This window comes from Saccopteryx bilineata, chromosome 3 (assembly GCF_036850765.1).
Source record: "Saccopteryx bilineata isolate mSacBil1 chromosome 3, mSacBil1_pri_phased_curated, whole genome shotgun sequence".
NCBI classification, from domain to species: domain Eukaryota; kingdom Metazoa; phylum Chordata; class Mammalia; order Chiroptera; family Emballonuridae; genus Saccopteryx; species Saccopteryx bilineata.
In genome coordinates this window covers 289618423-289642873 of record NC_089492.1, presented here as the reverse complement: position 1 = coordinate 289642873, position 24451 = coordinate 289618423, and the positions used below count along the sequence as shown (strand labels likewise).

General features: G+C 54.2%; 1 protein-coding gene across 1 annotated transcript in view; it reads right to left on the bottom strand.

The window, feature by feature from the left end:
- Positions 1 to 24451, bottom strand: part of ACOT7 (acyl-CoA thioesterase 7) — an 87814-nt gene that overhangs the window by 50235 nt on the left and 13128 nt on the right. Inside the window, exons 2-4 of the mRNA XM_066265184.1 lie at positions 11432 to 11549; positions 7306 to 7462; positions 2316 to 2407 (exon numbers count right to left, since the gene is read on the bottom strand). Coding sequence (XP_066121281.1) covers positions 2316 to 2407; positions 7306 to 7462; positions 11432 to 11549 — 367 coding nt within the window. The remainder of the gene's footprint in view (positions 1 to 2315; positions 2408 to 7305; positions 7463 to 11431; positions 11550 to 24451) is intronic.

Here is a 24451-nt window from a genome sequence, read left to right as displayed (position 1 = left end):
TGCTTTATCCACTGCGCCACCACAGGTCAGGCTGCTACTGCTTTTAAAAACGTGTTCTCTATCCACCTCACCCTCAGGAAAATAAACGCTCCCACAGGGGCAGGTGCCGCTGGGGCCCTGATCTGTTTCCTTCTAAGAAGTACTGTCCACTCATAGGCGTGAGAGCAGAGAGCAGTGGGCCCCACGGAGCACATCTAGAAACTTGGGAGTTACAAGAGGAGGAGGTGAGGCCATCACTGTAGGAATGAACTACTGCTCTCCATTGCCAATCGTTTGTCCTCTGGAGCCTGCCTGCCCACTGAGCCTGCCTGCCCGCTGACCCTGCCTGCCTGCTGAGCCTGCCTGCCCGCTGACCCTGCCTACCTGCTGACCCTGCCTGTCCACTGACTCTTCCTGCCCGCTGACCCTTCCTGCCCACTGAGCCTGCCTGCCCGCTGACCCTGCCTGCCTGCTGAGCCTGCCTACCTGCTGGCCCTTCCTGCCCGCTGGCCTGCCTGCCTGCTGAGCCTGCCTGCCCGCTGACCCTGCCTGCCTGCTGAGCCTGCCTGCCCGCTGAGCCTGCCTGCCTGCTGAGCCTGCCTGCCCGCTGAGCCTGCCTACCTGCTGACCCTTCCTGCCCACTGGCCTGCCTGCCTGCTGAGCCTGCCTGCCCGCTGACCCTGCCTGCCTGCTGAGCCTGCCTGCCCGCTGACCCCGCCTGCCTGCTGAGCCTGCCTGCCCGCTGACCCTGCCTGCCTGCTGAGCCTGCCTGCCCGCTGACCCCGCCTGCCTGCTGAGCCTGCCTGCCCGCTGAGCCTGCCTGCCCGCTGACCCTGCCTACCTGCTGGCCCTTCCTGCCTGCTGGCTTGCCTACCTGCTGGCCCTTCCTGCCCGCTGGCCTGCCTGCCTGCTGAGCCTGCCTGCCCGCTGAGCCTGCCTGCCTGCTGAGCCTGCCTGCCCGCTGAGCCTGCCTACCTGCTGACCCTGCCTGTCCACTGACCCTTCCTGCCCGTTGACCCTGCCTGCCCGCTGACCCTGCTTGCTGACCCTGCCTACTCGCTGGCCCTTCCTGCCCACTGGCCTGCTTGCCTGCTGACCCTGCCTAACCATGGACCTGGGAACAGACACAATGAAGTCTCTCCATGCAAAGATGCCTCTGTCCACAGAAAAGCCCAACTGAGAGAAACCAAGGAAAGAGGCTGAAACAGAGCTATCCTAACATTCGTTTCCTCGGGGCCCAGTGGGACTGAGAGCGGCAGTGGCTGGCCTGGGCAGGGCGGCCTGATGGTCCTGGCTCTTAGCACATGAAGATTAATGAACAGAACCCTCATTTAAATTGGAGTTGGGGCCCTGGTCAGTTAGCTCAGTCAGTTAAGAGCGTCATCCTGAAACAACAAGGTTGTGGGTTCAATCCCTAGTCAGGGCACACACAGAGAACAACCAAAGAATGCACGACTGAGTGGAACAACAAATGAATGCTTCCCTTTCCCTTTCCCTCTCGCTCCCTTCCTCTTTCTCTAAAACTTAATAAATCAATAAATAAATCCTGGCAGGACAGCTCGGTTGGCTGGAGCATTGTCCCGGAGCACAGAGGTTGCCAGTTTGATTTCCTGGTCAGGGTACACACAGGAGCAGCTCAATGTTCCTGTCTCTCTCCCTGCTCCTCTCAAATAGATAAGTAAACAAACAAACAAACAAATTAGTTAATTAATAGGAGCTGGAGGGTTCTCACACATACCACTCATTGTCAGTCACCCAGAATAGGAAGAAATACTCCCCATCTCCAAGAGGAACACACTACCACTCCAGCAGGAAGGAGAATCTTTTCCTAGCCTGGCAACCACTCAGCCAATGAGAAGCTACCACACTTTGGACTCCCAGTTTCCTCCAATGGACTCTGTTTGCAACAGCCCCTCTGCACCGCCCCCCTATCCTTCTATAAAAGAGCCCACCTTTTGTTCTCTGGACTTGTGGGTGATTCACCAGTAGACCACATATCCCAAATTTTTTGTTGTTCCTAAATAAACCCATTCTGCTGAAAAAATGTCTGGCTGACTATTTGTTGAAGGTCAAAGGCAGAAGGAACCCTCACCAGGCATGGCCCCAACCTGCCTTATCTCTGGTCACAGAGTGTGATAAAGGGTCCTCAGGAAGAGGGTCCATGGCGTCTGGGCCAGCCTATGGTCCCACTCCCAGCCTGAAGTAAACCTGTGCTAAGATCCTGGACAGGGACCCACCCACTGCTCCCACCACTGCTCTCCCAGGACACCCCCAGAATCACAGAGTGACAGGCTTCTGCTACCTGTCTCATGAGAAGTGGAAAGAGGACTCCTTACCACAACCGGAGGCACCTCCAGGACCTTGTCCACATTCTTCAGTGACAGGGGCACATACCACAGGGTAGCCTTATTGGTCAGCTTTTTGGAACCTTCAAAGAAGAAGACCACATGAGGGATGGCCTGGCGAGAAAGGGCGGGGCACCAGGAGCCTAGCAGGTGGGCTGAAATGCCACCATCTCTTACCCCGACCCCCAAGGCCCTTAGCCATGATGTGCAAGCTCAGGAACCCCCCCACCCCCTGTCCAGGCCACGGGACCCTCCCCACAATGCTGCCACTCTCCAAAGGCTGATGGAAGGACCTCAGACCATCTGCTTTAAGCCTAGGGGCTGGTCCCCAGGCCTGTCGGCCTTCTAGCACTTGCTAACGTGGCCTCACACCTGGACCTCCAGAGCCAGGCATGCTCCTCTCCGATGGTGTTCTGACAAAAGAAAACTTTGGTCATTAACACACACCAGAGGCCTCTGAGGAAGGGCCAGACAGAGAAAAGGGCTGTGGGGAGGGGCAGACCGTTCAGCTACCCCCCAGGGAAGAGGGAGACAAAGCCAGGGCTGCACCAGGCTGAGCCTGCGTCTCCACCAACAGACCCAGCAGACACTAATATCAAACTCAACTCAAGAACCCCCTGCTGAGAAACTCGAGGTCGCCACACTGATGGATCTGCCCATCTGTCTAAATGTGGCCAGGACGAGCTCCTGCCAGATGGGGTGGGAAAAACAGCAGCACATGGTGCTGGGTCTCCAGGGGACGTGGAGGCAGAGCTCACACGGGCAGCCTGGGAAGGGGCGGGCGGCTGCCGGGTGAGCGCCCAGAGCACAGCTGTGCGGTCAGCCCACCGAGACTCGTCTCTGTGCCTCGAGCCTCGTCTCTGTGACCCGGCACCTCTTCAACGCCCCCTCCCCCGAGGCCGGCGCCCAGCAAACTCAGCCCTCCTGCCAGCAGCCTCCTTACGGAGTGCGGGGAGGTAGGCTGTGGGCTGCGGATGTCCACTCGGGACAGAATGCTGGGCCACAGAGCCTTCCTTGGGGCACTGAGCCCGGCCTCAGGATGGAGTAGAGCTACCTTCTCTGCTGAAAACCAAGGGCCCGAGGAAACCACTCAGTCCGCAACCTTCACTTGTACGGGAGCCCAAAGTCAGAGCTCCCGTTTGCCTGGGGTCACACAACTACTCTGTCTTTCTTTTTTCTTGGGGGGGAATTTTTTTTATTGATTTTAATTTATTGTGTTTACATGGATTCTAGTGTCCCCCTCGCAGTCTTTCTGAAGACAGACCCAGGCTCTCTGGTTCACAGTAATTTTGGAGAAGTATTTACAAGAACGTCTTTTTTACAAAGTGCCTCTCCAACATGGAGGAGTCCCGCGTAGCAGAGGTGCACAGGGGAACAGGGGACAGAGAGGAAGCAGAGGAGGGGGGACCTGCCCAGGGACCCCAGAAGTCCCGCCAGGAGCTCACCCCCAGGCAGCTCCCTCTGACCTGTCCTCCTGCACTGAACCTGGGCTGTGACTTCCTCGCCTAAACGTAGTGCCAAGGACCAAGCCAAGCCCGAGGGGATCACTTAGAACAAGAGGGAGGCCGTGGGAGTGGCTCTGGTCCAACAGAACCACCCAAACAACAGGCTCCCTTCCCGGGCTCAAGAACCACAGGCAAATATGGAAAATATTTTCACTGCTCTTTGACTGAAAGCAAATCTGACAACCTGCTTTTGGGAATAAGAGTTCCTGTTTGACTCAGCTAGAGCTAGCCTGACAAGCTGGTTTCTATGGAAACCCCGAATGGCATACTCCTCGAGACCTAGATGAGCTCCATGGAGCAAATGAGGCAAAACACACTAATTGTACTTTCTCCATCATTTAATAAAACCGTCAAAAGGCAACTGCAGCATCAGAAACATCTATTTTAAAACCTTAAGAGCTCCCAGCTATTTTCTGGAGCAATTCATAGCAATCACGTCCCAGTTAGTTAATATTTTGACAGTTGCTGGAGATGAATGAGCCATCTCGGAGGCAAAGGTTCACTGGTTGTCTGCCTGGAGTGTTCTCGTTCAACGGCCTCCTGGCAGGGTACACAACCGATGGAGGGGGACGAAGGACAGGGGACCCCTGCCTCCTGGGGTTGGCTCAGCTTTGTCAGGTCTTTTGCCTTCCAACCTGTCTCCCCACTGTCTGAGCTCACCCGCCCACCAACTTGTGTTCACTGGAGGCCGCTGGGCCAGGCACTGCTCTAGGCACAGGGGGACTGCTGTGGACAAGGCAGCCACCAGCCCTGTCCTCAGAGATCTGCATCCCAGGAGATGTAGAGACAGAAAAAGACACCTCAGGACAGGGAGTTCTTGAGAGACCCAAGGCCCCAGAGTAAGAGACGCAAACAGATCCAAAGACAAGACAGCGAGAGGATGCAGAGAGATAGGGCGCAGGGCTGGGAGAGAGGGGGACCCAGAGACGAGAGCAAGGGAAGGGTGTCAGGCCCCTGGGGCAAGACGACCAAGGTGTGGAGAAAAGCCTTAGCCTGCGGGACCCAGCCCATCTCAGAACCCTGAGCAGTGCCACCCTCTGCTGCCTCACCTAAGCCCCGTCTCTCATCCGCACAACAGGACAAAACAGGATAACAACGCCTGCCCCTCCCGGCAGGCTCGCCCCTTTGTGGGCAGTTCACATCCTGCAAGCCTGCCTGCATCTGCAGGGAAGGCATGATGGCGGATGCTGGGGGTGGTGGAGCACATCCTCATGGGCAGGTCACCTCGCCCACTCTGCTCTCACACCTGCATGGCTCTGGGCGAGAGCCTTCTGCCTCTCTGTCCACTCCTACCCCCGGTGGGCAGTATTCTTCAGAAAATGAGTGTCATTCTCAACACCTTCTGCCAGCTTCCCACTGTTTTCAGGGGAGAAGCCCAAACCCTCCTGACAACCTCCATCCATACACTCCCTCCTTCATCCATTCACTAGTCCATCACCGAGTCTACGTCTGCTGAGCCAAACTGCCCGAAAAGGAAGACATGACTCTTTCTCTCAGAAATTCATGACTGGAACAGGGACTCTTGGCCTCAGCACCACAGACCCCTGGGGCTGGGTCACTCTGGGTTGGGGGCCGTCCTGTGCGCGGTAGGGTGTGCAGCAGTGTCCCTCCCAGCCTACACACACTGGAGGTGAGTAGCACTGCCCCAGTTGTGACCACCAAAAAGTCCCCTTGAGAACCACAATGCTGGGGTCGAGCCAGAACCCCTGTGTCTCTATGATGTAGTCTGAGCACGCTGTCTCTGAGAGATGCATACACAGGTGTGCACAGGTGACTCAGGACGGGTGCCAAGTCCAGGGACAGGAAGCCAGGCAGAGGGTCCCTGCAAGGTATGCCACAGAGCTAAGATAGCACAACCTGGAGATGCGACTGTCCTTGAAGGAGAGGTTTAGGAGGCAGTAGTGAGCCCTCCCTGGTCCCCATGGCCATCAGGAGCAGTGCAGGGACGGAGCAGGGACCTCAGTAAGAGGGCCCCTAGACAGCTCCCACCCAGCCTGGACATTCTGTTACATTCTCTTCAAAGAGGCAGCTCTCGGCTGGCCAAGCAAAAACGGACCAGCATATCCCCTGAGGTTAAGGCTCAGAGCAGCCACAGGGGCCACCCGCCCCGCCTCCCACCAAGAGGCGGCCACCTCCGACCCTGGGTGCCTAGAGAGGTGCACCCTCTCTTTCCCATTTCCCAAGGGCCTGACAGGAACTCAGGACAAAGGCCAGGTGAGGTCGCTCTGAGAGCCTGGGAGGGCCTCTCTGGCCACTCACTGTCCTCCAATTTGTACCCTGCTCATGGGGTCCTCCCAGGGTACAGCCTCATGGAGGCCAGAAGGGGGGGAGGGGGGACTCCGCAGTGGGATCTGTAAGGCAGCTCCCCCTCTTTGTGAGCCCAGTGACTCCCTGGAAAACCACTGACACTGGAAAGCCACGATGACAGAACAACACCGCTGATTACTGCTAAGGAAGAAGTACTTCAAGGGTCCAGAGAAATAGAGAGGTGGCTACTTCCCCTTCCATCAGCAGGGGCAGCCAGCCCCCCACACAGCCTGGAGCAAAGGCCACCATGTGGGAAGACAGTGCCCGGCATCCCTTTCTGTGCCACAGCCTGAGACCCTCATCGAAAGGTCCCTTTAGTGCAAGAGCTGCCTGCGTGTGCAGGGTTCAGGCTACAAACGTGGGTACAGGCATGCTGACCACTGCCCGCACCCAGGCCCTTGCTCTGCTGAAGTACTCCCTGTGCTCATGGGAGCTGGGCCTACTGAGGTCCCCAGACGTTCCTGGTGGATAACTGCTCCTGGCCCATGCGGGAGAAGCCTCGAGCCCCTCCCCAAGCTCTGAGCACGGCCCAGTGCAGGCTGCCTCAGCCAGGGAGGGATGCCAGGAAGCGGGTGCAAGGCCTGAGCAGCTCCTTCTCCCAGAACCAGGTGGCCTCTCCTGTCCATGGGGTGGCTGGCCCGGAATGGGGGCGGGTATGAGCAGCCAGGGAACGTGGGGGGGATGGGGGAGGGGGCCTGCCTTCCTCAGCAGCTGCCGGTTATAAAAAGAGCCAGCACCAGTGCTAACTGAAGCCACAGTCCCCTGCAGCGCCCAGTGGGAGGATGTAAAGGGTTTCCATGGTTACCATGCCAAGGAAGGAATATTCAGATCAAACCTGAGTCAAAGGTTCACTCAGTGAATTTCAGCCCAAACCTGGTTTTCAGGCAGGAGAGCAGGGAAGGGAAGAGGTTTGGGGGGGAAGCCGCAGAAGGGGCGTTCAGTGCTTGCACACGCAGGACCAAAGCCCAAAGGCCGGGGCTCCAGGCACACGCTCTTGAGCTCGCTGCGTGAGCAGTCTGTGCGGCGGTGGGAACTAAGGGAGGTCATTTGTGGACAGAGTTAGAACCAGCCCCTCAAGCAGAGTCAACCCTCAGTCCATGTAAGAGGCCGCTCCCACCTCATCATGGCTGCTGCTCCCAGCCCAGCCAGTGAGAGAGCGCACCGGTTACCTGTGAGAATGTTTTCCGACATCACGTGGACCTGGACTTCCACCGAATGCTTCGAGGTGTAGGTGATCTCCGCACTGACGTGCGCCACCTCACCGATGCACATGGGCGACAGGAAGTCCGTGCGCTCAACCCGGGCCAGGGCGGCCACACAGCGCTCCTGCAAAGACCAGACATGGGTTAGCCTGGCCCGCAAGCCCCCGTCCTGGAGATGCTCCCCCCAAACTGCCCTGATCTTTTACACATTCCTAAATCCGAGACCACAGGAGGTGCAGAAATATCCCGTGGGGACCCTCCAGAGAGATCACTACCGTGATTCTGAGTGACGGGGTTGTGAGCGGCTTTTTTCTCTTACCCGGTGTTTCTACAAAGACATGCACTACTTGCATGATGAAAGGTAAAGAGATACACACACAGTCACAGGGAAATTTTGGAAATACAGAAAAGTAGGCAGAGGAGGAAAACCGCTCCACCCGTCCAAAGATAACCGTGGCTTCTATTTTGGGACCTTTCTTTCCAGGCTTCTCCCTAAGAATAGGGGCTCCACTGGTTCATTTGTTCCTTTGCCTTGATCCCTGTTTTGCAGTTACAATCCTTAAATAATCGTGTAAAAGCTAAATTTACACTTTCACGGTATGCTTTTTTCACTCAAAAGGAGGAACAAACAACCTGGCTGTGTTGTGACAAGTTCTTACCGATTACCGTTCTATTTTTTGATTTTTTTTTTAAGAGACAGAAAAGAGAGAAGGGGGTAGAAGTGGGAAGTAGCAACTTGTAGTAGTTGCCTCTTGTACATGCCTTGACCAGGCAAGCCCAGGGTTTCGAACCAGCGACCTCAGCATCCCAGGTCGATGCTTTATCCACTGCACCACCACAGGTCAGGTTAGCAATCACTGTTCTTTTACTTAAATTTTATTTATCCTTCAACCAGACAACCCATCCACACGACTCAAAATTTAAAAAGAAACAAAAGAGCCCCCGTGTGCCTCTGGTCACTGCTACCAGCCACCTAGGACGCACTCAGTAACCGATGGACACAGCAGGGAGCACAGGGCCCTGGGGCGCCAGCTGCAGGACCCCCACAGTCCATGGAGAGGGAGTGCATCCTCTCTCAGAATGGGAAGGACCCTCACTCCTTTTCAGGATTGCCTTGTCCCAATTCTCCACTGCCAAGAAACTTCAGGGGCCAAACAGAATGGAATACTCTGTTCTTAGACATTTGGTCTCCCCAGTTGTTGACTGTAAGTAATTCTGTGATGAGCATTCTTTTAATATCTTGTTTCCTGGATGGAAAGGACAAATGCTTTGTCATTTGTTTCCAGAGTCTTTCTCAACAGGAGCGTGGTGCCTGTTGTGGCCCCGGCACCTCCCCACACCAACACTTATCTCCATCTGTACTAACTGAGTGACACGAAAGCCACTCGTGTTTGGGTGGAGACACTGGCTCTTCGTTGCCAAACTGGGCACTTAGCATTTCGTGACTTCCTACCAGAAAGCAGCTGTGTTTTCTAGGACCCGGGACAGTAGCAGGGGTCTGAGTGGGTGGGGAGGGGGGAGGGGGGCAGGAGACTCGACCTCAAGGTCCACGAACCCTTTGAGCCCTGCCATCAACCACCTGCTGCCACTGCAGCACCAACACACAGCTCTCCCACTTGCACGGGAGCTCACCCAGCACCTGACAAACATGCAAGGTCCCTGGCCACCCCAAGGGCTACTGGAGACCTCCGTCTTCACCTCCTGGGTGGTTCTCAGGCACACGGGGCCAGGGGCTCAGGGCAGTTCCTCTTCCTATAAATGCCCCACAGGCCACACCTCTCCCACTGCCTCAGCACACACACACGCATGTGGCACCCACTGAAAGTGCCAGGCAGGTCACACCAGCAGTCACATTCAAGTCCATTTACAAGGCTACAGCACCACCCACTGGCAGAAAGCTGGAAAGGCAGGTCAGCGGAGCAGGCAGAAACGAGGGAGCAGTGTCCAGTATGCACTGCTTGCAGACACAGCGGCGGCCTACTCGGCCTGCACACCCTGTAGCCGCCTGTACCGCCCACACACCCAATGGCTGTCTGCACTGCCTGAAGACCCAGCGGCTAAATGGTGGCATGAACACGCCATATACATCAATAGCTTTCATGGAAACACCAGTTTCTCACATCTCCATGCACCTGATCCTTGGATGACCTGAGCCCTTTCATGGCAACACAGGTCTCGCCCTTCACTCAGTATTCATGGATCCAGGCACCCTCAAAGCTGGCATCGGGGGAGTAAGAGTGCCTGCTCTAGGCCTGGGCTCTGGGCAGATGGGTCACATGATAAATGACAGGGCAGTGCCACATGGTGGTGGGTGCCCTAAAGAGAGTGGTATGGGATGGGTGTAGCTTCAGATGAGGGGGCTGATGGCCTCTCTAGGGAGGGCGCATTGGAGCTGAGACCTGAATGACAAGGGGTCAAGTGAGAGAAGGTGTGGGGATGCAGGCACTCCATGCAGAGGGGAGAGCAGGCAGTCCCCGAGGAGAGCTGGGGCCCAGGCTGTGGGCAGAAAGGCTACCTGGGCCCAGGCTCCGGACTTTCAGGAGCAGTAGGACCTCCAGAGCAGGCTGGCTCACGCAGGCCCCAGGCCCCGGGCTCTCCGGGAGCAGTGAGGACACCCAGAACAGGCTGGCTCACGCGGGCCCCGGGCTCTCCGGGAGCAGTGAGGACCCCCAGAGCAGGCTGGCTCACGCGGGCCCCGGGCTCTCGGGAATAAGGACACACAGAGCAGGCTGGCTCACTTTTTAGTCCACATCTCAGAGTTACGTGAATTTTTAGCAAAGGGCATTAGTGTTCCTTCCATAACCCACGACACGAGTGGAATGACTTGAGGAAGAGGGCACAACACCTCTCAGAAATGTCCCAAGGGACATTCTTAACCCAGACCTGTCCAGAGCATTCAGGCCGGGCACAGGGATACCCGGGGACAGCCTCGTGCCTGCTCTTCCCAAATGGAGAGGCCACTTACAAACATGAAGTTCGGCCCTCTCCCAGCTTAACATACTGAAAGGGGAGAACTGCGTTTAGTGGGTGGCCGCTCAGGAGTCTTACCACACTCGTGTTATTATTACACAGTGTTTACTATTTTGCAGGCGACGAGGTCTGAGAGGTGGCTGGGCAAGCGGGACTCCACGTTCAGCTGAGGTGCAGACAGTGCAGGCCAGCACCCAGGACTGCGCTGACCTATGAGCTGCTATTTCCCAGGACTCCAACAGGCTTGGGCCCACCCCCAGGGCATTCCATCAGAACTGGTGGGTGCCATCCAAACACACGGTCACCTGGCTTGGTTTATTCTACAAGCACATACATGCATGCTGTGTGCCCGCGCACGCACACATATACACGCACATACACGCACATACACATACACACACACACACCAGCGCTGGATCTTCTTTTTCCAACACAGCAGGTGGCTGGCTGGGGTGCAGGCACACAGAGCCACGCACTCCCTGCTGGGCCCACGTTGGCAGCAGTGGTGTGAGACAGAACGCCCTCTAGTACCCAAGGGCGGTCTCTCTCCTGCGGGCCGGACTTCAGAGAAAATGTCAGACTCCACAGGGCTGAGGACATGGCAGGTGACAGGTATGGCCTGAGCTGCCCTGAAGTCCTAAAACAGAGAACCCTGCCCTTGCCCCAGCCGTCAGTGGAGACACCATCATGGGCGCCTGCTGGACTTCCGGGTCAGTCAGGGCCAGGGAGGGGTTGGCCCCAGGGCAGTCTCATGTTCACAATAAACTGCTGCCCATGCAGGCATGGCTCTGAGAGGTCTGGACTCCAGGAAGATTCTGGAAACCAAGACTCTTCCAGAAGAAAGGAGGAGGTGCTCTCAGCTTAGTTTCTGTTGGTCCCCACCCCTCTCTTTATGCTGAGCCCAAAACCAAACAGCGTTGCAAGGGGTCCTGCCCAGGGCTGATTGGGCCAGATCTTCCAGAAGCCCCCTGGGAGCGGAGGATGGCGGAAGGGAAGGTTCCTCCACCCAAACACCTCTCCTGACCCACCAGTGGTACAGCGTGTATACAAAAAACACCAGGCCTCCTGGAGCCCAAACCTTCCTCGTGCTCCCAGCCAGGGTGTGGGGGACCCAGACTCTTACCCCGTTCTGGCTGTTACAGTGCCGGGTGCTGATGATGGCTCCCGCCTCCTCGATCATCTTCAGAATGGTTCCTCCGTGAATGTTGCCAGCAATGTTGGCGTCATCTGGCCGCATGATACTAGGCGGGCAAGAGAGAAGACACAGGGTGCAAGGACACAGGCTGTGACCCCTTGGAAGACAAACAAATCCTGGGACCACCACCCCCATCAGGAGTCCCAGAGAAGCGGCTGTTCTGACCACTGGAAATGCGTCACAGCCGGGAATCCTGCAGCCGGTGGATGCTGCTCACCAGCTGGCCGCCCTGGCGTGCTAAACACCTCTTGAGCTCCCACAGCTGGGCCAACTCCATGGGACTGAGAGCCGGGAGTTCCCCATGGGCAAGGAGAACTGAACCGCCAACTCACTTCCCCAGAGAGGAAACACCACACCCTTGCTGTGGGCAGCCAGTGGTGGGGGCTCCACAAAGTCTCTGGAATCCCAACAAGCCACTGTGGATTCCTGTCATGCGGGGGACAGCAATAAGCACGTGCCATGGTTCCAGCACACCCAGCATCCACCTTCAGGTCACCCAGCCTGCTCCACCCCGCCGGACAATGTGGCCCCAGGACAGCACCCTTGGCCGCCCTCCGGGCGTGGCACTGCTCCATTCAGCAGCTCAGAGGCAGGCAGACTCTGAAATCCACGCTGGCTGCAGCTCTTCCCAGCTAGATGACTGGGCAAGCTGCCAACACTCTCATTCCTCCCTTTCCTCTTCTGTAAAATAGGCACACAGAGCCACCGAGGGCCCTTGGGGGCTGAGGACTGAGTCACACAGAGACAATGCAGATCAGCAGCTCAACACCAGTGCCTGGCACACAGGCAACAAGTAAATCAATGTACATCAGCAGCAGTCTTTCCTCTTTCCCAAGTATCTCGCCAGCCTACTGCAAGAAAGGGCCAGGAAACTCGATTTTCATAGAAGATGAGTACAAGGCCCTGGCCGGTTGGCTCAGCGGTAGAGTGTCGGCCTGGTGTGCGGGAGTCCCGGGTTCGATTCCCGGCCAGGGCACATAGGAGAAGCGCCCATTTGCTTCTCCACCCCACCCCCCACTCCTTCCTCTCTGTCTCTCTCTTCCCCTCCTGCAGCCAAGGCTCCATTGGAGCAAAGATGGCCCGGGCGCTGGGGATGGCTCCTTGGCCTCTGCCCCAGGCGCTAGAGTGGCTCTGGTCTCGGCAGAGTGACGCCCCGGAGGGGCAGAGCATCGCCCCCTGGTGAGCGTGCTGGGTGGATCCCGGTCGGGCACATGCGGGAGTCTGTCTCTCCCTGTTTAAAAATACAAAAAAAAAAAAAAAAGAAAAAAAAAAGAAGATGAGTACGGACATCTTGGGTGACTGACAGCTGTCAGTACTTGTTGCACATGCCCAAATGTCATCCCTTCGTCCTGGGAGAGATTTGGCTACAAAAATCACAGGCTATCCAGGCCACCTGGCTTCTTGCCCTGTGTCACTGGCTCAGGGGGAGCAGTGGCCAGGGAGCCACCAAGCACAGGACAGAAGCTTCACTTGGCCTCTCAGATGTTCATTTTAAAATAGTTTGAATCAATGGATTAAAGAACGAACTGAATGTGAGACCCAACACCAGAAAGCTCCTGGAATAGAGTGTAAGCTCCAGGTCATTGGTCTTGGCGAGGATTTCTTTGGATTTGACACTAAGGAACAAAGGCTACAGAAGCAAAAATAAACGAGCATCACACTAAAAAGCTTCACACGGCAAAGGAAACCAGCAGCTGGAGGGAAAGGCGGCCTAGTAATGGGCAGGCATATTTGCACATCATATGTCTGATAGGGGGTTAATATCCAAAATATATAAAGAACCAAAAAACTCCAATTTAAAAAAGGGCAGAGAAACTAAACAAACATTTTTTCCAAAAACAGCCACGTACACACGGCCAGCAAGTACACAGCTCCGATTCACTGATCGTCAAGGAAACGCAAATCAAAAACCACAATGAGAGATACCACCTCACACCTGCGGGAATGGCTACCATCAAAGAGACAAAAGTAACAGGGGTTGGAGAGGATGTGGGGAAAAGGGAAGCCTCATGTCCTACTGGTCAGAGTGTGACGGGTGCAGCCACTGTGAAAAAGGGTCAGGTCCCTCAGAAAACTGAAAATAGAACTATCATCACAGGAGCCACAATCGCCCTCTGGGCGTTGACCCGAAGGAAATGTAATCACTATCGCAGAGATGCCACAGGCCCACAAGCTGCAGTGTCACCAACAACAGCTGAGACTCGGGACAACCTAGCAGTGCGCGGGAGAAGCAGCTGAAGTAGGTGGCGGCACACACCAGAACCCTCCCCTGCCTACCCAATTAGACTGTAAAGTCCCTGAGTGGAAGGATTAGAGCTTATCAATTTATCTTTGGAAGCTAAGGAGGAAACTCTACCCTCTGGGGCAGCATGGCTGGACCCTGAGGGCAGTGTGCTGAGTTAGTCAGACAGAGAAAGACAAATACTGGAAGATCTCGCTCACGGGTGGAATCTAACAACTCAAACTCAAAGATACAGAGAACAGATGCGTGGTCGCCAGAGCTGGGGGGGGTGGGGGCCAGGGAGAAATGGGTGAAGTGGGTCTTCAAACTCCTAGTTTTTTATTTTTGGGGTTTTTTTATTTTTTTTATTTTTTTGTATTTTTCTGAAGTTGGAAACGGGGAGGCAGTCAAACAGACTCCCGCATGCGCCTGACCGGGATCCACCCGGCATGCCCTCCAGGGGGCAATGCTCTGCCCATCTGGGGCGTTGCTCTGTTGCAACCAGAGCCATTCTAGCGCCTGAGGCAGAGGCCATAGAGCCATCCTCAGCACCCCGGCCAACTTTGCACCAGTGGAGCCTTGACTGCGGGAGGGGAAGAGAGAGACAGAGAGGAAGGAGAAGGGGAGGGGTGGAGAAGCAGATGGGCGCTTCTCCTGTGTGCCCTGGCCGGGAATCGAACCCGGGACTCCTGCACGCCAGGCTGATGCTCTACCACTGAGCCAACCGGCCAGGGCCAAGAAACCCCTAGTTTTAAAAGAAATGTGCCGCCTGGCCTATGATGGCACAGTGGATAAAGCGTCAACCTGGAACGCAGAGGTCTCCAGTTCAAAGCCCTGGGTTTCCCTGACAGAGGCACAGACCAGATGCAATCAATGAACAGCTAAAGACAGTTGATGTCTCTCAGTCCACACCCCCTCCTCTCTCTGTAACATCAGTGAGTAAAATCTTTTAAGAAAATCATTGCCTGACCTGTGGTGGCACAGTGGATAACGCGTCAACCTGGAAATGCTGAGGTCGCCGGTTCGAAACCCTGGGCTTGCCTGGTCAAGGCACATATGGGAGTTGATGCTTCCAGCTCCTCCCCCCTTCTCTCTCTCTGTCTCTCTCTCTCTCTCTCTCTCCCTCTCTCTCTCCTCTCTAAAAATGAATAAAGAAAAAAAGAAAATCACTTAAGTAATATTGAAAAATAATAATAAAAGTAAAAGAAATGTGCCAGGGGCTGTAACGTACAGCATGGTGACTACAGTTGACAATAATGGATCGTGCATTTGAACGTTGCTAAGAGAGTAGATATTAGAAGTTCTCCTCATGAGGAAAACTTGTCATTATGTGAGCTGATGGACGTAACCAGACCTACTGTGGTGCCCATTGGCTGTGTGTATCTATTTCAAATCATCATGTTGTACACCTAGAACTAATCCTATGCTATATGTGTTATATCTCAATAAAACTAAAAAAAAAATTAAAAATATACTGAGTTTAAAATTTTTAAGCTTATACTATTATACTGAGTTAATAGGCAGCCAACTTAAATAACAAAACTCCTGTCTTGGCCTCTTTTCCTTTGCATTTGTTTCCAACTTAGCAAAGAAGGGGGCTGTCCTTCTCTGCATGCAGCCTGGTCCTCCTGTAGGCCCCAGTGCCACACGGCACTGCAACGGGGTAGGGGCTGGGCAGGGACAGCAGAGCACCTGGGTTCTGGAGACAAGGGGACAGGCCCAGCCTCTCCTGGAGCCCAGAGCCCACCTCTGGGAAAGCGCGGTGTCGTTCCCGGGCCTTGCTCTGGAGGACACAAGGACAGCCGGCAGTCACCAGAGGTGGGAGGGGCCAGGAAGGAGCCTTTGGGGGGGCATACATTTCTGTTGCTTTAATCCGCCAGGTTTGTAATCATTTCTTATGGTGGGCCCCCCCAGTTCATACGGGCTAAGCCCCCCCTTCCCGCAGTCCCCGCCTCTGGGGAGCTTTGCCCCACCCCCAGAAGGCAGCAGTTGAGGGGCAGGGACAAGCCCCAGATCGCGGGCAGCCTTGGGGGCAGTGCCGGGGGCTGGACCCTGCCCACCCCCACCCCTCGCAGCCACTCAGCACTGGGCAGCATCTCTGCTCCGACCCCAACAACAGCGCTAACATGAAAGCACCACTGCGTGAGCTCCACGGTGACGAGGGGAGGGGTGTTTCTCTGGCAGTGACATCTAAAACACCCCTCTGACCTGGAAGGTGGCCGCAGCAAGCTCAGCCAGTTCCTGTAACAGGTATATCCTCTCAGGCCTTCCGCCTATGCCCAAAGCCAGCAGAACCCCCGGGCCTGCAGCAGAGGTCCAGGCAGGACTCCTCAGGGCCGCAGCTCAAAGGACACCTCTCAGATGGCTAGGGTCAAGCACACATGAACACGCCCCCCCCCCCCCCCCCCCCCGTCTCTCTATGGGACCTGATGAAAAGAGGCATTGCTTACCCTCTCTAACTCGCTGCTTACAAAGGCTCCAGCAAGCCCCTCCAACTCCGAGACCTCACCACACTCCCCAGAAGAGGCAGGGTGCAGGCAGGGGCTGGGAAGGGTTCCCGGGGCAGCACCGGTAAGTGACCGAGAAGAAGCTCCCGGGCAGCGCACTAACTGGCACCCGCTGTTCCCACGAACCCCACATCTCTGGCTGAGGCAGGAAGCTCAGCAGTGCTCAGCACAACCGCAGAAACCCTCCAGGTGACAAAGGGAAGCAGCCGGGCTCAAGGCCAGGAGGAAGAGCAGCTGCCACCCTCACGCCCCCGGGCTGGGATTCGGCCAGGAGGAAGCCCCACCTAGCTGCCTGACTCTTCTAGCACCCATAATCTGGTCCGGCTGGGAGCCCAGGTGGTCACCAGAGTCTGGACTTCCTGTTCTGGCTTTGGTTAGCCACCTAGCATCCAAGGTCAGCAAGAATTGGGCCAAGCGTGCCTGACCTGTGGTGGCGCAGTGGTTAAAGCGTCGACCTGGAAATGCTGAGGTCGCCAGTTCGAAACCCTGGGCTTGCCTGGTCAAGGCACATATGGGAGTTGATGCTTCCAGCTCCTCCCCACCTTCTCTCTCTGTCCCTCTCTCCTCTGTCTCTCTCTGTCCCTTTCTCTCTCCTCTCTAAAATGAATAAAATTAAAAAAAAAAAAAAAAAAAAAAAGATTTAAAAAAAAAAAAAAAAAGAATTGGGCCAAGCACAGGTGCTCCTGGCCACATGAAACCGGCCACCCTGCTGGACACAGGGCCGCCTGCGCTCTGCCACTCAACCCCTTGAGGTGCCCCCAGACAGACCACCTGCCACAGTGGCCCTCACACAAGGAGTCTGGAACTGCAGGGACCTGCTCAGCTGGGAAACCATGCTGGCTGGGACGTCCCAAGCCCAGAGTCGAGAGGGGGTGGCTGCAGCTGTCACCTGTCCTCCCCACCGAAAGTAGCATCACAGCTTCCTGCCGTGCGGGTCCAGTGGGGAGCACCGGGCTTCCTGGGCACCGGGCTTCCTGAGCACCAGTCTAACCAGGAGGAGGCTGTCGTGCCCATCTGAGCAGTTGACCATAGAAACCTCATCTCATAAATAATTACAAGGAAGAAGTAAATCTACAAGTCCTTCTGCAGCCGTGCCTTGAGAGCAAGAAGTCCCAGAGCCCCCTCTGAGGCCTCTGGGAGACCGTGGGAGAGGACAGCACCCTCGCAGCCTCCGTGGGTCTCAGCCAAGGCCGGGCCCAGCCCTGGACCCACACGGCAGGCCTCCAGAGCTTCCGGAAAGGCGGGCAGTTGGAGGGTCACTGACAACAGTGCAGCTAGGTGCCAGGTCCCATCAGGGCTCAGCCCCTCCTTCCTGCTCAAGGGAGCAGGCATCTGAGACTGTCCCCAAGGCCACCTCCCCAAGCCAAGCTCACCAGCTCGACCAGCCCCAGCTCTGCTCTGGCTGGCACCCCTGCCCCACAACCACACACACCTCGCTCCCCTTCTCCCTGCTGAGCCATGTGGGCTGTCAGGACAGCCCCCTCCCCCAGACCTCCACTGTCCCAGGAAGGGCTGCACTTCCCCCTTCTCCCTCTCCCTCCTCTGCCATGGGTGCTAGGAAGAGAACAGTAGAACAACAGAGTGGCCCTGGGCAGGTGAGAGGAGGCTGGGTGTGTTCTGAGGTGGCTGTGCCCCAGCACCAGCCCTCACCCCAGCCCCCAGCCACCTGGCTGGGAATCGGCAGCTAGCAATGAACTGAAAGTCCCAAGCCAGTCCATGGGAACGGCCTCTGTCCATCAGGTTAGGTGATGGCCACTGGCGTGAATGAATGCATCGGCCTGGGGACCACTTGAATCCTTCCAATAAACTGCCACCCTAACTGGGCTCCTGGGCCTCAGTCCACCTGACCTGTGCGGCAAGCCTGGCAGGTGATGTCCAGAGTTGAAGTTAGGACAAAGTTCTAATTAGGGTTAGCATACACTCTGCTACTCTTGTTTAATCAGATTTCTTATTAAAGATGAGTGTACTTCTGCCTCTTTAAATAGCCACCAGTCAGAGGACTTCCTTAAATAGAGATCAGTTATTGCCAAACGCTCAAGGTCGTGGCCCTCAGTCCTCCCACCTTCATGCAGAAAGAGAAAGGGAACCCCGAACGGGGCAGCACACAGTGTTGGCCCACAGGGAGGCTGCGGCCACCCCAACGTGAGCCCAAGCCAGGGGCCCTCGGCAGGCGGGAAGGGGCAAGGCGGCCTGGGCTCTGCCAGTCGAGCCCGAGATGCTGAGAGCCAAGAAGCCAGGCCAGAGGCTGTCGACCATGCCCCAAATGTCCAGCTGGGGGGCAATCAGGGCTGAAAACCTACCCCACCCATGCAGCCCAACAAGGGTCCTGTCCCTGGCCAGGAAGACAGATGTCCCTTAGCCCCTGGGCTGCACCCCAGGGTGCTTTATCCTGAGTGGGCACTTCTGGGGCTCGTCCTGCCGGGCAGGGCCAGGGAACCAAGTGCTGGGAACAGAGCACAGTGCTGTGACCGTAGTCAGACTGGAGAGTGCGCAGGCAGAGGCCCCCGTCCCGGGCCCTCCAGTCCAGGGGCCTCACAGAGCCCCCCTCGGGTGAGCTGAGGGCTCGGACCATGCGCTGGCATGCCTGGGGCGGCAGCCTGCCCCACCTCCCTCCCCTGAACCAAGAGGCCACACTGCACACGGACCATCACAGTGGGCTCCGGTGACCCCCTAAGAGGGCCGCATGCTGGGCCTGGCCAAGGCCAGCTGTCACCTTCAGGCACAGACAAGGCTCCAAGGCCACAGGGCACTCCAGAGCCACATGTGTGGACACTTTGACTCTCACTGCACTGGGATGATGCTCTCTATCTACTGAGCCACCTGGTCAGGGCCAGGCGATGGTTTCTTAATATGACAATAAAAGCATAAGCAACCAAAAAAAAAGAAAAAGAAAAGATAATTGGACATCAAAATGTACAGACTTTTGTGCTTCAAAGATAACAGCAAAAGTAAAAAGACATCAAACCCACTGTGACCATAGCCTCACACCTGTCAGAATGGCTATTATCAAAGACAAAGAACAGGTATTGACAAGGGTGTGGAGAAAAGGGACCCTTGTGCGCCATTGGTGCAGCCACTGTGGAAAACGGTATAGAGGTTCCTCAGAGAAGAAAAGCAAGAGCTGCCATAACGAGACAGGTCAGTGAGCCAGGACAAGGGGACAGGGAAACGGAGACAGACGGTTTACAGCCCTCTAGTGAACGCTCCAAGGACAGACGAAGCTAAGGGAATAAACCCCATTTCCTGGCACATGTCATCAAGCCAATGAATACTCTATCAAGACCCTCCCCTAAAAGTCCCATCTTTAGAGAACAGGTCAGAGCTCTCACACCCAGCCGGCTCTCTCCAGAGTGTGCACGCCTTTCTTCCCTCTCAGGTGGGCATCTTTATACTTCTGTCCTAAACTCTAAGGGTTCCCACAAGACTTGCAACCAGGGGAGCAGTGGGCAGTGGCAGCTAGTCCCGGGCGTACCCCCTGAGCCTGTCTCCAAAGACCCCTTGTACCTGACTTTTCAGTGAGCTGACAGCATCCCTGCTGTGGTCCAATTCTCTCCTGTTTCTAGAGGCCAAACGGAGATCCACCTAGGCTCTCTCCTGTTCCTTCTTCTATCCTAGACTTTTTTCAGTGAGCTAACAGCAGCCCCACCTGCCCTGGCTAGATGGCTCTGTTGGTTAGAGTGTCATCTTGATACACAGAGATTGTGGGTTCCATCCTCAGTCAGGGCATATACAGGAACAGATCAATGTTTCTGTCTTTCTCTCTCTCTCCCACTTCCTATCTCTCTAAAAATCAATCAATAAAAATTTAAAAATTAATGAAATAAAAGCAGCCCCACCTCGTCTTGCTTCTGTTGTGACTTACTTCCCAGTGAGTCCACGTAGCCCAGTGTGGCCCACTTCTCCCCTATAATGTTTCTAGAGGCCAAAGCAGCCCCGCTTCTGCTCTCCTGTTGCTTCTTCTGTCCCAAGCCCTTCCTTGTTTCACTGTCCCCAGCTTTAATAACATGCTCACAAAATCACCCAACTCATGTTGTGAAATCTTTCCTGATCTTTCCTGCACAGAGCCAAGAACCCACACACTACCAGCCGGCCTGAGGCAGACCCACCCCAGGTGACAATATGACCCAACAATCCCACTTCTGAGTGCTTATAACTGAAGACAACAAAGCACTAACTCAAAAAGATATTTGACCCCCATGTTCACTGCAGTGTTATTCACAATATTCAAGATACAGAAACAACCTAGGTGTCCACCGAGGGACTAATGGATAGAGAAGACGTGGCACATATATACACTGGAATATTATTCCAGCCATAAAAAGAATGACATCTTGGCCCTGGCTGGTTGGCTCAGCGGTAGAGCATCGGCCTGGCGTGCGGGGGACCCGGGTTCGATTCCCGGCCAGGGCACATAGGAGAAGCGCCCATTTGCTTCTCCACCCCCCCCCCCTCCTTCCTCTCTGTCTCTCTCTTCCCCTCCTGCAGCCAAGGCTCCATTGGAGCAAAGATGGCCTGGGTGCTGGGGATGGCTCCTTGGCCTCTGCCCCAGGCGCTAGAGTGGCTCTGGTCACCGCAGAGCGACGCCCCAGAGGGGCAGAGCATCGCCCCCTGGTGGGCAGAGCATCGCCCCTGGTGGGCGTGCCGGGTGGATCCCGGTCAGGCGCATGCGGGAGTCTGTCTGACTGTCTCTCCCCGTTTCCAGCTTCAGAAAAATACAAAAAAAAAAAAAAAAAGAATGACATCTTGCCATTTGCTATAAATGAATGAAACTTGGGGGCGTTATGTTAAGGTAAGTCAGAAAAAAACAACCTATGATCTCTCTTACATCTTAAAAAATCTTTAAAAAAAACAAATAAATACCAAGCTCATAGACAAGAGAACAGATTGGTAGCTACCAGGGCAGGGGTGGGTGGGTGGGGAAAATGGGTGAATGGGGTCAAAGCATATAAACTTCCAGAAATAAAATATTTAAATCATGAGAATAGATGTATAGCCTGGTGGCTATAGTCAATAATACTGTATTGCATACTTGAAAGTTGCTACGAGAATAAAAGTTCTTATCACAAGGAACAACTTTGGTGGCCTTTTCTCTCTCTCTAACACATCCACCTCTTTCCCTCGCCCCTTCTTCCCCTGGGCAGGTTCTCCTTGCTTTTCTCTCTCCTAAATTCCACAGGCCCTTCTTTTGCCTCTGTAACTCAATTCCTGAGCCCATGCAGTCTAGCTGGCTCACTTCTTCTGCCTCTGTGACTTTTTTTTTTAACTGTTCACCATTTTATAAAAAGATTTTATTTATTTATTTATTTATTTACAGAGTCAGAGAGAGGGATAGATAGGGACAGACAGACAGGAATAGAGAGAGATGAGAAGCATCAATCATCAGTTTTTTGTTGCGACACCTTAGTTGTTCATTGATTGCTTTCTCATATGTGCCTTGACTGTGGGCTTTCAGCAGACCGAGTAACCCCTTGCTCAAGCCAGCGTCCTTGGGTCCAAGCTGGTGAGCTTTTGCTCAAACCAGATGAGCCTGCACTCAAGCTGGTGGCCTCGGGGTCTCGAACCTGGATCCTCCGCATCCCAGTCCGACGCTCTATCCACTGCACCACCGCCTGGTCAGGCCCTCTGTGACTTTCTAAATAAACTTTTGCTTGTATTTGGAAATAAAAAAAAAAACAAGAAAAAAACTGTAACTACAAGTGATGAAAGATGTTAAGTAGACTTGTTGTGGTGATCATTTTGCAATATATACAAATATTGAATAATTACATCAATATTATATATATACATATTACATACAATTATATGTTAATTACAGTGGTACCTTGAGATATGAGCAGACCAACATACAAATTTTTTAAGATATGAGCTGCAACTCGGTCCATATTTTTGTTCAAGATCCAAGCGAATTTCGAGGTACGAGTTGTGATTTGGGAAGCTGCCGCTAGTTGGCGCGTTGGTGCACAGGTCCAGTATCTGCAGCACAACACCAGCATCTCGTTCTTTCTCACGTGTTATCCACAGAATCAAGTAGAATCTCATGCGCTATACTCATTCTTGCATAATTTTTGCATTTTTTACTAACTTTTTTTGTGTGCTATCATGGGGCTGAAGAAAGTGAGTGTAAAGGACAGTGGTGAGAAGAAGAAGAGAATGATGTTGATAGAAGCAAGAAATAATAGAAAAACATGAGTGTGGTGTACAAGCGATTGAACTGGCAAGGCTTTACAACTGCAATACATCTACAATTTGTACCATCCTTAAACAAAAGGATGCCATCAAAAGCACAAATCCAGTGAAAGGAACTACAATTCTGTCCCAGTTAAGGGCAAAGATCCATGAAGAAATGGAGAAACTTCTGCTGGTGTGAGTGAAAGAGAAAAGGCTGGCAGGAGATACAGTGATGGAGACTGTAATATGCGAAAAGACACGTATTATTTACGGCGACTTGAAGAAGAAAGAACCATCAACCTCAAAAGAGGCAGCAGAAGATACATTTAAGGCGAGTCATGCTGGTTTGAAAATTTCAAGAAGAGACTGCATCCACTCGGTGGTGAGGCATGGTGAAGCTGCGAGTGCTGACGTTAAGGCAGCTGAGGAGCACATCTCACGTTTTTGCTGCGCTTATCACAAAGGACGGCTACATTCCCCAACAAATGTTCAACTGTGACAAAACAGGATTGTTTTGGAAAAAAATGCCCCAGAGGACTTTCATCACTGCAGAGGAGAAGAAGCTGCCAGGCCATAAACCCATGAAGGACCGTCTGACACTTGCATTGTGTGCAAATGCTAGCAGTGACTGTAAAGTAAAGCCACTGCTAGTGTACCATTCTGAAAATCCTCGAGCCTTTAAGACTCACAAGATTCTTAAAGAAAAACTGCAGGTTTTGTGGCACGCCAATGCTAGGGCATGGGTTACGTGGCAGTTTTTTATTGAATGGGTAAATCTCGTCTTTGGTCCTGCAGTGAAGGAATATCTTCAAGAAAATAAACTCCTGGGGAGACGTGGTGGTACCAGAGAAGCTGCGTGCAGCCGGGAGCCTTCGCCCAGAGCCTCTGGGGGCTGAGGACAGTGCCTTGATGGAGCAGCTACAGAAAGCCACTAAGAGGGGACTCAGGTGAGAGAGGAGGAAAGCCGGAGGCTGTCTCAGCTTCGGGCCCAGGCCCAGGCCCAGGCCCAGGCCAGCACAGCACTCAAGGACCAAATCAGGGCCCAGGTGAAGGCTTCCCTGCAGAGGAAGAGAGAGAGACAGAAGTCTCTGCAGAAGAACCAGAGGGCCACTTGGAGCAGATAATCCAGCCAATGTTGCTGCAGCTTAAAGAAGAGAAGGAGGCCTTAGAGCAGCGAGAGAAGGCTGCCCTGAGAGCTGAGAAGGAGAGGGCTTTGCAGCAGCTGAGGGAGCAGCAGGTGGCGGAGAAGAAAGAAGTGATGGCAGCGCTGGAGAGGGAGTTCAGAGCTGAGCTGGCGTGCCTCTCTTTGTCCCTGGACTCCAAGCACAGATAGGAATTCACAGCCAACTGTCAGTACCTGGAGGAGGCAAAGAGGGAGCTCACCCGTCTGTTGGAGTCAAACAGCAGCCTCTAAGAGTTGGCAAGCTTCAGGCTCACATTGAGGAGTTGGAATCACAGGTGACTCTTGTGCAGGCTCAGAATCAGAGGCTACAGGAAGACATCAGAGACCTGGAGGCTTAGCTCAGACAAAGCAGGACACGTCAGAACCAGGGGAGAAGAGCAGTGCTGCCTCATGCGCTGAGCCAGATCGCAGGAGGACCTGACGGAATCCCTGGGGACAGTGAGCGTCTCTGTGCTCTCCTCTGCTCTCGCCCTCTGCCAACAACTTTCCTCTTAAAATTGCTTTTGCTGCATCCCATAAGTTTTGGTATATTGTTTCCATTTTCACTTGTCTCAAGATATTTGTTTTATTCCCTTTATTCCATTGGTTATTCACAAGAATGTTGCTTAATTTCCATGTATTCATGAACTTTTCAGTTTTCTCATTGTTATTGATTTCTAGTTTCATATCACTGAGGTCAGAAAAGATACTTGGTATGATTTTAATCTTGAATTTGCTAAAATTTGTTTTATGGCCTAATATATAATCTATTCTGTATATGCTAGAGAATGTTTCGTGTGCCCTTGAGAAGAATGTGTATTCTGCTGTTATTGGACAGAATGCCTGTGTATAGCTACACACCCATTTGGTTGATAGTGTTATTCAAATCT